A 14331-nucleotide genomic window follows, 5' to 3' on the forward strand; every position below is an offset into this window, starting at 1 on the left:
AGAAAAAAATGCGCGCAACGCAGGCGAGTTGTTCTATCCTACTACCTCCCATTTCTAATGTTAGTAGGGTAGAAGAAGTCGCCAAGATATCCTATACACACCCGATCGAACATGATTGGGGTGATTGGATCAGGCAAGCAGCGAGGCGATAGGAGCAGCAGGCCGTGCCTTCCTGCTCACGCTGCGTCGTGGGCTTGTGGCTGCTGACGTGCCCTGCCGCTCGGTGGCCCAGAGGTAACGTGGGCTCGCATTCACATACACGGGCTTCTATGGGCCCTAAAAGGTTAAGGCTCCTTCCTTCTTGCTTGCTTGTTGTTGTTTTCGGGAGAAGTTGTGTTGCCCGCGGGCTGTTTGCTGTTGGCACGAACGACACGCGAAAACAGGGCCTCGACGCTGTAGCCTGTCCCACTGCTGCAGCCTTTTGTCACTGACTGACTGGTGCGGGAAGTTGGGAAAACGAAGCGGGCAACAGGACGCGCGTAGGAATCTATGGCCCGGAGAGAAGAAATCGGGAGACCGAGCGGGGAGCGTCGAGCCAGACGACGCACAGACCCTGACGCCCGCCGCGCCACACGTAAACCTACCACGTGAACTGTTGCCCCAGAAGAACCAGAAAAGCTCATGCTCATCGTTCCGTCCCCCCACAAACTGTTCCTCAAGTTCATCAAAAGGCAGTTCACTTCATTCACAAAACGAAGAAACAAGTGATTAACCCCAGGGTTAAAAGGCACCGAGATTACAGATGTTCATAGTACTCGATCATTCCCGCCAACCTCCACTATGCAAAACAAGTTACTACTCCGCCGTAACTAACAACTCCTACAGAATACCGTGTATCAACAGAGTGGCATTGCCTTTCTGAATTTACAAGAACGCAGCATCCCTGCTGCTGCTGATCATCATCAGGCAGAGCAGGAGGCCAAGAAGGACGTGGAGGATCCGCGGCGTCGAGGCGGCAACCGCCGAGCTCGTGCTCCCGGTGTGCTCGAACTGCAGCGAGTCCACGGCCAGCGGCATGTTCTCCTGGTCCGGGCTGCACCGCGGCGCCGCGCCGCCGCTGCCGGACTCCGTCGGGTGCGCCGTGTAGAGCATGGCGCGGAGCACGGCGGAGACGGTGGGGATGTAGGCCGTCTTGTTCTTGGCCAGCAGCCACGTCAGGCCCATCAGCTGGCAGTCCCGCCCCAGCATCCGCCGCGCGCGGTCGCCGCCGGTGACCTCGCGGCTCACGTTCCCCTTCAGCTGCATTATCCAGCAATGAAGGAAGCACACAAGCCAGAGACTGCAAGTTAGAACCTTCTATTCGAATTCGAACAAGACCCTGAAGAAACGCAGATGCAGTAAATGTGGTTCATGCAGGGGACGTTCTCGCAATGCAGGTTTTGTTGCCAAGTAGGTGGGTTCTGTTCCAGACTCCCAGCACACAACGTTGGATTTGGCTTGCACAGACTCCCTCAGTAAATGCTACCCATGCATAACAACCTGTTCACGCCGATGCACATGCACATTATGCACACTTAATTTCAGCAGACGTGTTACGGCAAAGCAAAAGCTTTCGCCGTCCTTTGGAAGAAAAAAAAAACAGCAGACTTCAGCAATGCACGCAACAGAACATCGTCAAAAAGTTTTTTTAGTCTCCTTAATGCAGCATGGTTGTTAGTTGTTACAGATACAGCACGCATGACTGTTCGTCAAGATTCAGATGCCAATCTGGATGCAGGACAGGCAGGTGGAGGACAAGCTCGGCTCAATTATCCACAAACGCCGCCAGCGGTGGTTAGCCGACTAAACATTCATAATTGGAAAAGGCTTCGGACAATGTGGCTCATGCCATGCTGTCTGTCGTCTGATCTCCCCGCAACACTACTGTACTAAGCCATGGTCCTGCAATTAGCTGGCAGGGTAAATGGTAGATTGCCCTTTGCCACGGTGCTTTCAGAAAGAAAGGGCAATTGAGTACTAGTTTCAAGTACCAAATGATTAGTGGTGATCAGTTCAAGAACAAGCGGCTGGTCCATTTAGGCATTCGAAAGTTTAGACAATGATGTGTTCAGAAAGGAGCTGCTGCTTTGTGGGAAAGCCCGAAAGGGGATCTCCTCCCATGGATGCTATAAAGTTGGTGTTCTTGCAAGAACGAAGCAATTGGAAAAAAACGTTAAGAGATTTTCCTATAACAAAGTAGAAATTAGCCAATGGGTTTATGGAAGCGTCACAATTTAGCAAATAAACATTTTTTTTATAACCAGAAATTAACAGCACTTGAAATGTAACAAGTTGAATCCCAGAAAGTAAGATACAGCAATCAAGGATTCGTGGGAAATGAAAAGAGAAGGGACAAGAACAGAAAAGGTAAACCAAGGCAAAGGCAATGGCATTACCTTTTGCAGAGCTAGCAAGAAAGGATTTGTGGGAGGAAAAGCTAGCAAAGCAAGAAAGGAGCTCACCTTTTGTAGGGACTGGACGCAGCGGGAGCAGCCGGAGTAGGAGGCGTTGCGGCAGCTCTTCTCCAGGTCCTTGACGGCAGCGGTGGGCGTCGCGTTCTTGGCCGCCGCGCCGACGGCGAACGCGGCGGGGCAGCGGAGCGAGCCGATCTGGTGGAGCCGGATGCCGCAGAAGCAGAGCACGGTGTCGCACGTCCTGTTGGGCGACGGCAGCGCCACCCCGCGCTTCTCCAGCGCGGCGCCCAGCGCGTCGACGCACCGCTGGTTGTCGTAGGGCACCATGGGCCCGTCGTCGCCGGGCCCGAGCCCCTCCTCGCCGGAGAGCGCCGAGGGCGCGGGCGCCGGGGGCACGGACAGCGCGGTGCGCGCGTGCGCGGCGAAGAGCCAGGCCGCGAGCACGGGGCAGCAACGCCCCCGGTCGAGCGAGCCTGGCCCGCCCCCCGCGCCGCACGCCGCGGCCACGCCGCCGAAGAGCTCGGCCGAGAGGTCCAGGTGGCAGGGCGGCGAGGAGGCGTTGGACGGGGACGAGGAGTTGGACGGGGACTGCGCCTGCGAGAGCGGGAACGACGGCACGTCGGAGGCGCAGGCCGACCCGGCGAGGAGGGCGAGGAGCAGCGCGACGGCGAGGTGCGAGTGCGCCGACATTGCCGCCGGCGAGGTGGAGTGGACCAGGTGGCGGCGGCGGTTGTGGGCGAGAGCCAAGAAGTGAAGTGTGTGGGAGCGTGGGCTCTGGGGACCGGGTCTTGTATAAAAGAGCCGGACCGGACCCCGGGGTCCGTGATCGGGAGGGGATGTCTGTTGGAGCTCTTGGTTCAGGGGTTTACGGGGTTGGAGAGGGCGAAGTTTATAGTATGCAACAGTAACATTAGAAATTACATTACATGCACAATGGTTTCACCCTTTGGTAGTTCGTCGTACCTGTAATAGTGTAACCTAAGAGCCAATTTCCGTGTCGAGTTCTTGGCATCAAACCTTTCAAAAAGTGTCTCAGTTTGTACCCTATGTAAACACTTGGTTCATCTATACTTTTAAGTCTACTTAAGTGTTCTGTAAAAAATATAAAGAGAGAGAGGCGAAGGTGTCCATCTTATAACAGCTAAAGAAGAATAAAATGAACACATTACACATCAGTGGATGTTTTGCTTGTACGGGAAGGAATATTTTTTTCGAATTTGGAGAAGTGGTTTTGGCTTGGAGTTTGTTCTTCCAAGCTTGCCTAGCAGTCGTCAGTCGTCACTAGCGGTGAGTGCCATAGCCGGTGTGTCTACAAAGCCCTAATTAGACGTGGAGGACTAGTGACATAGTATCGGTTTGATGATTCGGTGGTAACTCATCGGAGACTTGCTAAGAAAGGTGAATGCTGAGTGGAAAAAGAAATTTAAGCGTAGAAGGCAGTGCGAGAAGTTGCTCGGGAACGACTAGCCATCAGATTTGGTCCGTGCGGCGAGCGGTGATTTTTGGGCGGAGACACCGATTGGCCGCTGTGTGGTGGTACTAGCATCACTGTTGGAGCCATTCTTTTTCGCGTCATGATGATCCGATGCTGCAAACAGTTGGGTCAAATCAAGATCGAAAAGCAGGAGGACTAGCAGAGGAGTGGTACGCTAAAAATACAGGGTGGGGGAGCAGCGATCAGGTTGTTAGACAGCCCAGGTACAATCATTTCTATCCTCGGCTAAACAATTGCGAAATGGGCTCACACTCTGTCGGCTGGAGACAAAAATGTTTAGCACGGGCATCGATACCCAATCGAACTGTGGATGTCAGGCACGAACCGAATTTTTAAGATTCTGCTCGTGAAATTTGTGCAGGGAAGCAGCATTTTGTTTTGGAATTGAAGGACATCATAAGCCGGGAATCATGGGGTCAAGTCAAACGCTGAAACGCGCATGCTTGCTGGGGTTTAACTCGGTAATGTTAATGTGACTGCACGGCCTGACCGTAGGGAGGAAGGACAAGCACGGTGGCTCTGCAGGTAGAGTGCTCAGCGCCTGGGGCGAGTAGGTTTTGATTCCGTCCCTGTTCCAGCTGCTACTGCAACGGCCCACACTCAACCAGTGAGGGAGGAACCTTGATCGCAGAAAGGACACCTTCCTTTTCACCAAATACTGCCAACCTGATCTAGATGAACTTAATCAAACCACCTCAGTCTGTCTCCCTGCATTTGCTTTACGGCAATGGCAGTTTAATATGGGATGTCTCAGAGGAACAGGATTCAAAGAGGAGAAAAAGATACGCAGCCCGGGCAGCCGGGCCGCCGAGCCAGAGCCGGTAGGTCACAGGTCCACAGTTCAGACGGACTGGGAAAGGGGTTGTCCCTTTTCCGGCTGGGTCCCCCGGCCGTCGCCCTTACCAACCCCTTCACGTGAACGGATGGATGTCATTGCCAGCAGAAGCGGGGCGTTGGGCTCCGCGGCGCCGGCTCCCTGCTGGAGCGAGAGGACAAGCGGCCTCTCCTTGTCCTGCGGTCCTGCCCTGCCGAGTCCCGTCGCACAAACCGGCGGATCACGGGGCTCACCTCTGCTCCCGAGCCCAGCCCGGGAGTTCCATTGGCCGTTGCTTGCTCCGTTGCTCGCGAACCCAGTGCCGTTCTTCTCTTCAGGATTCAGTCTCAGCCATGGACCCATGGTAGCTAGTAGCCTTGGAGGAACGGAACTGATCGAGAGGCGAGCAATGGGGCTTTCTTTACATCTTTGTCAGCATGCCTGCCACTGCCATGCTCAGTTGTTCTGACGACAGAAGCTGCCCACTTGTGTGTGCTTGCTTGCTCTTGCGCATGCATGAGAGAGAAGATGGGAGAGAGTAGAGAGAATGAGAGATTGGCTTTTTTGCACAAAGAAAGATCAAACACCATCCTGCACGAAGACTCGAGGATTTTGCCCTTTCGCTCCTTGTTCTCACCCGTGTGGTTTTACCTGCATCAGCAACGCCAAGGACCACGTACACCCACTCCAGTACTCCACTCAGTATCAGGCACTCACACAGGCCAAAATCCCAGGCAGCTTTCTCATCTTTTCTCGGAAACAAGAAAAGCCATTTGGACCGGGGACATTTGAATACATCCATCCGGCTCCGGGCTCCAGCCAGAGCAGCCAGGTCGTTTGCTTGGACTTCTACGACGATACCAACAGCAGCAACATGATGAGCAGCACGAATCCTTGTGGGGATTTCCCTTTTTTGAGACTTGAGCTGGCCCTTTCTGCTTTGCAGCTTCTCTCCCAGACCCTTTTGCTGAGTACCCTAGCGTCGAGCAACTGTCAAGGACCATATCTCTCGTTGATCGCCGTGCAAAAATGGCCTTTAGGTGCAAAGCCCTACATAGAAAAGGGATTACCATCAGGAGGTCAGGCTGCAGCTGCAATCCAGGGAAGGGAGGGGCACGGGCATGTGTGTGTGTTTGTCAGGTACCTGTGGTCTCCTCTGTTTAGTCCTTGCCGAGGGGCTGCAAACACTTGTCTCTAGCGCCATGGGAATAATAAGCAATGTCCTGATCAAGGCCAAGGGGGGTGCTTGTTTATTTTTGCTTAGGTGTGTGTGGGGTGGGGACGAATGCTGAGGATGGTGACAAGAATGACGCCCGAGATGCCCGGGCTCCTAGAAATTTGACGACGAGGTAGGCATCTGTTTTCAGCTCAAAGTGTGGCACAACCATCCGGGCCCAAGGGGATGTCATGTGTGTGTGGCCACCGCAACGGGTGTTGGATACGCGTGCTTACTGCACGGAATACCGTAGTCACGGCACCTGTATGCCTATGCCTGATTGCCTGAATCGTCAGGGCTCTGTTTCGTTGCTTGAGACTCGTGAGCAACAGGGCAACCGACCACTCCAGCTTGATTGAACGCCGAGGAACCCAAGAGGGGACAGCATGACAAAATTTAACGGTGCGTACTCAAAAGTGTAAAATCTGCAACTAAATTCCTCGGTGAAATCATTCCTGATTCTGAAACTGGTACGGTGCACCTGAAATTCGGCCAGCGAAGATGAACGCTGCGCGGACAGCAATGGCCGCCGGCCCGCCGCCCCGTCAAGCATTGCTTGATGCCAGGGTCGACCGAGCTGGTTGAGGCCGGCCCACATGGCCTGATGGACGACGGATTGTCTGTTGCCTGTTGGCAGGTCCAGGCTACCATTCCTGGCCGACCGCGAGTCCAAGAGGGCAAGATTTGTGCCGGCCGCTGCTCTGCGGCTGCGATAGCGTAAGCTGATACCAAAACATACTCCACTGCGATAAAACTGCGATAAAAAAAGAAGCAGCCGTCGGTGTTTTAGACCGGCAACCCGCCTAAGGGTACCCTAGGTGGTCTTTTGTACGGTAAGGGTCGTCGAGAATCAAGGAATCAATGGTGACACAAGGAACACGATTTAGACAGGTTCGGCCTGCTAGATCGCGTAATACCCTACGTCCTGTGTGTTGGTTTGTATTTGATGAACCGGAGTTGTTCTCGTGTGTCGAGGTGTTGAGGTGTTGAGGTGTTGAGGTGTTGGTTCTTAAGGGGGGATCCCTGCCCGCCCTTATATACACGGAAGGGCAGGTCTACAAGTCTGAGTCCTAGTCAGATACTATTACAGAGTTCTACTCGGTAATGGCCCGAGTAGTTTTCCATAAACATACTTGACTAGTCCGAGCAGGATACGCCCATCCTTGTTCTGATCTTGTCCGAGTACGTCCCTTGGTGGGCCGTCCAAGGCCTACTCGTGGACCTGGGGTGTATGCCCGACATACTCCAATGTGCTAGACCGTGGATCCTACATGCATATCCCCCAAGGTCTCTAGCGGTTTAGCATCGCGGCGATCGACAAAACCACGGCCAGAGTTTGATTTCTCTTCTCTCATTCTCAACTAAACGACGTGAAACCTAAAGGAAAAGTCTAAGCGACGATAGGTCGCGACCTGACGCGAGCGCGCGACTCCCACGACACGGTCCAAACCTACTGTAAAAAATTAGGATGCGCCTCCCGGTAGCTCGTATACGTATTTAGTTTCACTTCTTACAGCCTGTTCGCTTCGGCTTATCAGCCACCGAACAGTGTTTTTCTCTCACAACAAATCAGCCGTTTCAGCTTTTCAGCCGGCTTATAAGTCCAGCCGAACAGGTCCTTGAAATGTAATAACTTTCTTGATGATGTAATAACTTTCTTGTAAAATGTCTGATTTTAATTCTGTTCGCGCTAATGTGTTCCTTGCTATAAGATCAACAAAACAAATTCATGAAACATATGTTTTGGAGTGGTGTTTTTAAAGTAGCAATTTATATTGTATGTGTAGTAGCTACCTATGTATAAATCTGTATCAACTTATGTGTAAAGCTTCCAACATAAATTGTTAGAATTTCTTTGCATAATGTTGTTACCTATCTAAAGTGTGTATCTAAGTTGTATACAATTTATTCCTAGACATTTACTCTACATAAGTTGTTACAATATCCCTATGAAGTTTGTAACAACACGGAGATAGTCACGCATTCTCTACATAAACTGATACTAATTAATAGTTGATACAAAGTCACTACGTATAAGTTAAAGGTGCTAGTAGACATAGAAGGTACTATACTGAACAGCATAAGTTGGTACACGTCCATTGACAAAATCATACTACACATAATAGAAAAGTTTCTATTTCCAAAATACACATAAGTTGTATACTTTATATATAAGTTATTACTAGACTGATATAAGTTGACGGAAGTACAAAATCGCTTCAAAACATATCAAATATGGATCTTGTTTTGTAGATCTTGTTGTAAAAAATCTAATAGTGGAAACAGACGTGAAAACGGAAATTTGACGAGAGAGTAATGATCACTTAAAAAATATGTGCGTTTTTTTGTTGATAATATCATCACTGAAAGCGACGTCCCATGATTATGGGAGCAGTTGCCCCGGCTATCTCCTGACACTTCCTGGGACACATGGCAGCATAATACGTGTTAGCACAACAGGTCGCGCGTTAACCTCGTCAAAACAAAGTGTCGGCTACTCGGCTTTGCAAATTCCCGATCCAGACCATGGATCATGGCAAAGATGCCTAGGCCAGGGCACCTAAGCAAAAGCATATAGTTATGTTTGATCCAAGTGTTAATAGACGAAAGTGTTATGCATTAGCCTATTCAAACAGGAGAGCTAAATTTTAACCCACCCTAAAAAGGTGAAAAAAAACATTAGCCGGTGAGGAGAAGCTAATAGATACTGATGGATTGTGAAAAGACCAAAAGGGGAGAAAGAAACGGATTAGGTAAGAAGATAAGGAACAAAAGTGATATTTCATGAAATCCATTAGCCATGTCTCCAAGCAGAAGTGCTAATGGACGAAAGTGCTAAACTTTAAATGAGCTGAACTTTAACATTTATTAAAATAACTTTACCGATAGCACATCCAACCAACCCTGTACCACGGTCCTCCTCCGATCCAATCATATCAAGACGTGGACACGAGAGCTCAGACAGCTACAAAAGCAACAGCGGCTCATACCGCCACTCGTGCCAATCAATTCCGACCACAGTAACAGAAAACAGTTCAACCGTGCATTTCTTCATTTGCATTCAACACCGAGGGAGCATCACGCTTACCGCCAGCAGCTCTCAAAGTACAACCAAAACCTTAGCTTAGCCATTTTCTTGTTAATCCAAAATTTACATTAGATGGCATGGTTGCCAGTACGAAGGAAGCAAAAATCTGGAACCAAACTTCCATGTGCTTTGCAAATTGCAATGTAGTTTAGCTCGGCCTCAATGAGAAAATGAATATTTTGTTCTAAGTGTTTGTTCCTCCATAGAGTTTGTGGACAGGAGCTTTCCATGAATTTTAAAGAACCCCATGGCTGACTCCACCAAGGCGGTGGGCAAAATTTTCACTGTGAAGGTTTTCAAACAAGAAACCCCGCGCAGAGAGTTGCTGCTAGTGCTACTTTCAAAAAGACGCACAGAACATAGTGCATAATACTATTAGCTTAATATTGCCATTGGCAGGTTGCTTCCAGTTAGATGTTTTGGCTTCTATTCCACCCATCATCTTCAGCTGCTGCTATACATAAAGAGCGGTCTGTTGAAGAGAGAAGCAGCATGGATCAGAATTTTTAGGTTTGCTGAATTTCAATGAACCAAATTTCAAACTTATCATAGCCATAATAACAAAGAACAGAAGAAAGGAACTACTGGTTGGGTTATCTAAATACGGTCCACACAGCATATGACACAGGCTGATGGACTGTAACAAATCTCAGAAGTAGCCCATAAAGTATCCCAGGCTTCTTGTTATGTTGCACCACAGCCAAAATATGGTGATGAGGCAGATGGTTTTCTTCGCCAGCTTCTGGCAACCAACCTTGACAAAGAACATAAGCTAACAGAGATGGCATTCTCAGACTCGAATCATTCCTCATCTCTCTCAATCAGAATGAATTAAGCTTTTGATTTTTTTTAACTAAATAATGAAGAACCATGTGAACAAAAGTTTAATGCACTGCGATCATAGCTCTAACGAACTTGGGTAATCAGCTGTGGTGCCATTCCATATAGCAGTTGATATTTCTAGGAGAGAGTACAAGACACTATTTTCATGATGGTGCAAGAGGAGGTTGCTACAAATCTGTTCCTTGGTTGCAATAATTTCTCTACATTTCTTACACAAAAAATTCGAACAGAAAGAAAGGACTCAATTACAAGAATCAAGATTACCTGATACTGTTTGTTTACGAGAAAAAATCAACTGGTTGCTTGACATCCTTCTCTAGTAGTAAAGTCTTCAATGTGTGCATGATATCAAAGCCTGGGTCCAGCTTGCGTTGCCACCCCTACAGAAACATTATCATGTAAGCATATTGTGTATCTATCTATAAGAAAATTGGGGTAAAGTTAACATGGGTATCTATAAGAAAATTGGGGTAAAGTTAACATGGGCAAGGGCTATTAAATTAGTATGTAGCGTAGAAAACAAAGGTATAGGTAGCTGAAACTATAAACTCTGGACAAGTCTACATTCAAACAGTAATGCACACCAAAAATATCTAGGAAACATGCTGCCTTATGCAGTCTCATATGAAGTTTGGTCAAATGAAGTTAATATCCACAGTAGGGGTTTCCCTTTCCACCTATTTGATTCCTTTTAACAAAATGAAGTCCAATATAAAAAAAAAAAGTCCATGCTATCTAGAAAATTAATGTCTTCTGATACAGTTAATAATCTGTTCAGTTTGTACATTATCATTAAACCTTTCTTCGCAAACAGGAACCTGATTCTGCATATCATACAAGTCAATAGCCTTTTTTCAGTACATTCGAATCCCTTCTGCGTATACTGTCACACATAATAGCTAAGATTCAATATTTAATATATCAATTTTTTTAACAAAGAGGTTTACCTCGAGGACCAAAATGGTAACCATTACAGTACAGATGTTGCCATCAATGTTGACTTTGTGGCGGCGAACTGTATCAAGCAATTGATGCATGCATTCAACAGGATGGAAAACGTCCCCTTCAGGTGTACCCCAGAATGTAAACGTCTTGTCCAGTTCCTATAAAAAACGAAAAATATTTTATTATTCATGCAAAAACATTTGCACAACAATTAGTACTGCAAATCAGTGGTAACAGCAGAAACAGTCAGCAAATCAAGATGCATTCATCAAAGGCTGGGCTGAAATAAACAACCAACAAACAAGCAGAGCATTAAGAGGAACAAATATGCACCATACAAAGCCAGAGCCAGCGTATTCAAGAAATGCTGGTGATCAGTCAAATTTTGTGTCACCAAAGCCACATATCCGACTTCTAGAAACCGTCCCTATTGTCTACTATCATCATGTAGTTAAAAATCATCATGAACTGTGCTGGGTTTAACAAAATAGTATCTGCATATGCCATTGCCAGATCAATCAAGAGTGCCACCACCTTTCAAGATAGCCACAAGTCAAAAAGGCTCAACAATAAGGTACACGTAGAGCATTCAGACATCACATAAGTAAAAATATCAGATATAAATAAGTTCTAAATGTTTACTGCTCTTTTCCTGAAGCATAGGTTTACATTTTACCTCAGTGAAGGCCACTGGATTTGGACAGCTCTGATTCTTTGACAACTGAAGGGTACACTTAGCAGCAGTAAGACCATCTCTAGTAGCCACCGCCTTGAAGAACTGCTGTAAGTTATCCCGGTCAGCTCGTGTGAGCTCCGCAGTCATGCCCACGTCAAGAAACACAATATGGGGCTTGGCTCTGAAAAATCTTCTTCTTGAAAGCTTGCTCTCATTTAAACGGACAAGAATGTTCCCAGGGTGCATATCCGCATGAATAAAATTATCCTCCTACAGAATCAGGGGAAACACCTTATGAACAAAAAAAATTGCACAATACATAGCATACATGACTGGACAAAAACACTACCACTAAGTGAAAAGAGAAGGAATCACATAATTAAAAAAAAATGCACACATACCAGAAGCATCTTTAGGAAAGCATATGTCCCAATGTGTGCAAGGTCTTTCTTCATCCGAGCATTCCCTTCGATTTCATCCATAAAACGAGAAACACTTTCTCCATTCTCAAAAGTCTCAACTAGGACAGATGGATGCACAAGTGGATACAAGGGTTTTGGGAAAGAAACATGTCTCCATCTGCGGAAGTTGTATATAAAACGACTCAAATGAGCAGCTTCCCTAGAAAGATCAACTTGAGACATCATGAATACTGCAAACTGGCGAACACTCTCATCCAGCCTCAGCCAGCTCAATCCAGGGACGATATTAGAAGCCTTAGCCAGAAGATTGATGAGTAGAAAGTCTCTCTTGATTGATTCTCCAACACCAGGATGCCTCACCTTAACTGCAACATGCTTTCCAGGATGTTGATGTTTTAGTGTAGCCCGATGTATTTGTGCAATGCTTCCAGAAGCTACAGGGTTCTCATCAAAGGACTCGAATATTTCAGAAAGCTCACGACCGAATGCCTTCTCAATGGCAGCCTTGCTGTAAGCAAAGCCATGCGCTGGAGCTGCACTGTGAAGCTTCGCCAGCTCAACACAGAGATCGCTTGGAAAAAGATCAGGGCGTGTTGCAGCCCACTGGCCCCACTTGATGAATGCTGGCCCAGCCTTTTCGAGGGTCCGGCGCACAAGGCTAAGCCACCTTCTTCTGAATGCAACACTGAACTTGTCAGCAAATGGAGCTAATGCAGTTGCAGGGAAGAATAGGAATGTCAAATGCACTGCTCTAATAAGCAAAGTCATGCCCTCCCAGATTGACCAAACAAGAGAAGACAGAAACTGGCGAGTGTCTTGTGCCTTTGTGATGATTCCATCCATTCTCGGCATGAAGGATCGTGAGTCTGCCAGGACAGGTGGTGCAAGTGCCATCTTGCCAAAAGCTAGAGCCATAACCCCAGGGATGATATGGAACCTCGTAAAGGATAGGCTAACAGCGCAGGCTGCTCGGCTCATCAGCGGGAACCGGGGACCACGATACGAGTACATATGACTGAGCCGCTTCCATGCCAATTGCGCTTGCTGGGTTGCTGATGAATTGGCCACTGCCACAGAGAGTGTGCGGTAGCCTCTGGACATCCTGGTTCTGCACTTGTGATCCTCACCTCTGTTCTTTCTAATAATGACCTTGTAATGTGAGAACATTCTTGAGAAGACAGCTGGAATCTTTCGCCTCGTTGACAAGCCATTGTCCCTCACAGCTGTATAATACCCACTCCTGTTGCTCGGATGGGAATAACTGGCCGCCCGTCTATTTGTTCCGATCGCCAATAGCCTGCTCAACAATGTGAACAGAAAATGTCAAGGAACTTGCAAGTTTTCAGGCTTAAATACCGCTTGGCAGAAAGCTAATTTTACAAGGTGAAAATTAAGAACTGAATATGTGCACAAAAAGGAAAGAGGCTCGAGAATGTTTGCTGTTGGCCTGATCATACTACTACTATGCCCAAAATACAGTACTGAGCTCAGAATACAGTGTACGTGGTTTTTTGTTTCCCAAATGCCAGCAATGTACTCATCAAATCCCACATTGATTCTCCTGAACAAGAGCAATCTCTAACTTCATACATAAGCTACATCGTATGGATAGATAATCACAACAATTCCAAAAGCTCCAAGTTCCATGGCTTCACAAGTAAAGGTGGACAGGACAACCAGTAAATCCAAGCCTACTAGTATGCACACATAAAACTTGTCGTGCCTAACTGAAATTTCCACCTTCAAACATTACTACCTTCGTGAATTTGCCAATTTAAGCTAAATCAGAAGGCCAATTGATCACAACAGTTAGTAAGATTCAGGGCGCCAGAGCACTGCTACGAATCAAACAAGCCGCACGCGAACCCTGGGCTACCTTATACTCAAAATTAAGCCAGAACGCAGCCGTTTGTAACAAAATCCGGAACCCCTGGCTATCCACCTTTAACCCCCCCCCCCCCCCCCCCCCCCCCCCCCCAACACACACACACCAACTGAAACAGGAGAAACAGGGCACGAACGGAGGAACGAGGAGAAATCGAGCCGCACCTCTCGCCGACCCCCACCAGCCGTTGCATCGGGGACGCCTGCTTCTTCTGCCTTCACAGGATCAAGCCCCCGCAGCCCGCAGAGCAATACCACCCCTCCCCTCCCCTCCCCTGTCCCCCACCAAAACCCCAGCACGGTCCGGCCCCCGCGCCGCGATGCAGCACCAGCGCACGGGGACGCAGCCGAACCGTACCGAACCTGCTCGGGTGGGGACGACAAGTGGAGGCGGCGCGCGCCGCCGGCGAGATACGAGATGCGCCCGTGTCGCGTCGCGTCCCGCTCCTTCTCCCCCGGGTCGGTGGGCGAGAGGCGTAGACGGAGAGTCCTGTTTCCCCTTTTGCGGAATCGCCTGTGTTTTTTTCTTGTTTAAGGGAGTTTTCTTTTCCGTGC

General features: G+C 48.3%; 2 protein-coding genes across 2 annotated transcripts; both read right to left on the reverse strand.

Moving 5' to 3' along the window:
- Positions 1-660: 660 nt before the first annotated feature.
- LOC117842268 (uncharacterized GPI-anchored protein At4g28100) lies at positions 661-3236 on the reverse strand. Its single transcript, XM_034722657.2, has 2 exons — positions 2442-3236; positions 661-1239 (listed from the first exon to the last, which is right to left on the reverse strand). The coding sequence occupies exons 1-2, from the start codon at positions 3081-3083 to the stop codon at positions 865-867; spliced, it is 1017 nt and encodes a 338-aa protein (XP_034578548.1). The 5' UTR covers positions 3084-3236; the 3' UTR covers positions 661-864.
- Positions 3237-9024: 5788 nt separating this feature from the next.
- Positions 9025-14331, reverse strand: LOC117844929 (uncharacterized). The gene is made up of 6 exons (XM_034725779.2): positions 13942-14331; positions 11872-13189; positions 11471-11740; positions 10797-10952; positions 10114-10229; positions 9025-9478 (listed from the first exon to the last, which is right to left on the reverse strand). Exons 1-5 carry the CDS (start codon positions 13968-13970, stop codon positions 10128-10130), a joined length of 1875 nt encoding a protein of 624 aa, XP_034581670.1. The 5' UTR covers positions 13971-14331; the 3' UTR covers positions 9025-9478; positions 10114-10127.

Source organism: Setaria viridis, chromosome 2, assembly GCF_005286985.2.
Source record: "Setaria viridis chromosome 2, Setaria_viridis_v4.0, whole genome shotgun sequence".
In the NCBI taxonomy this organism is placed as follows: Eukaryota; Viridiplantae; Streptophyta; class Magnoliopsida; order Poales; family Poaceae; genus Setaria; species Setaria viridis.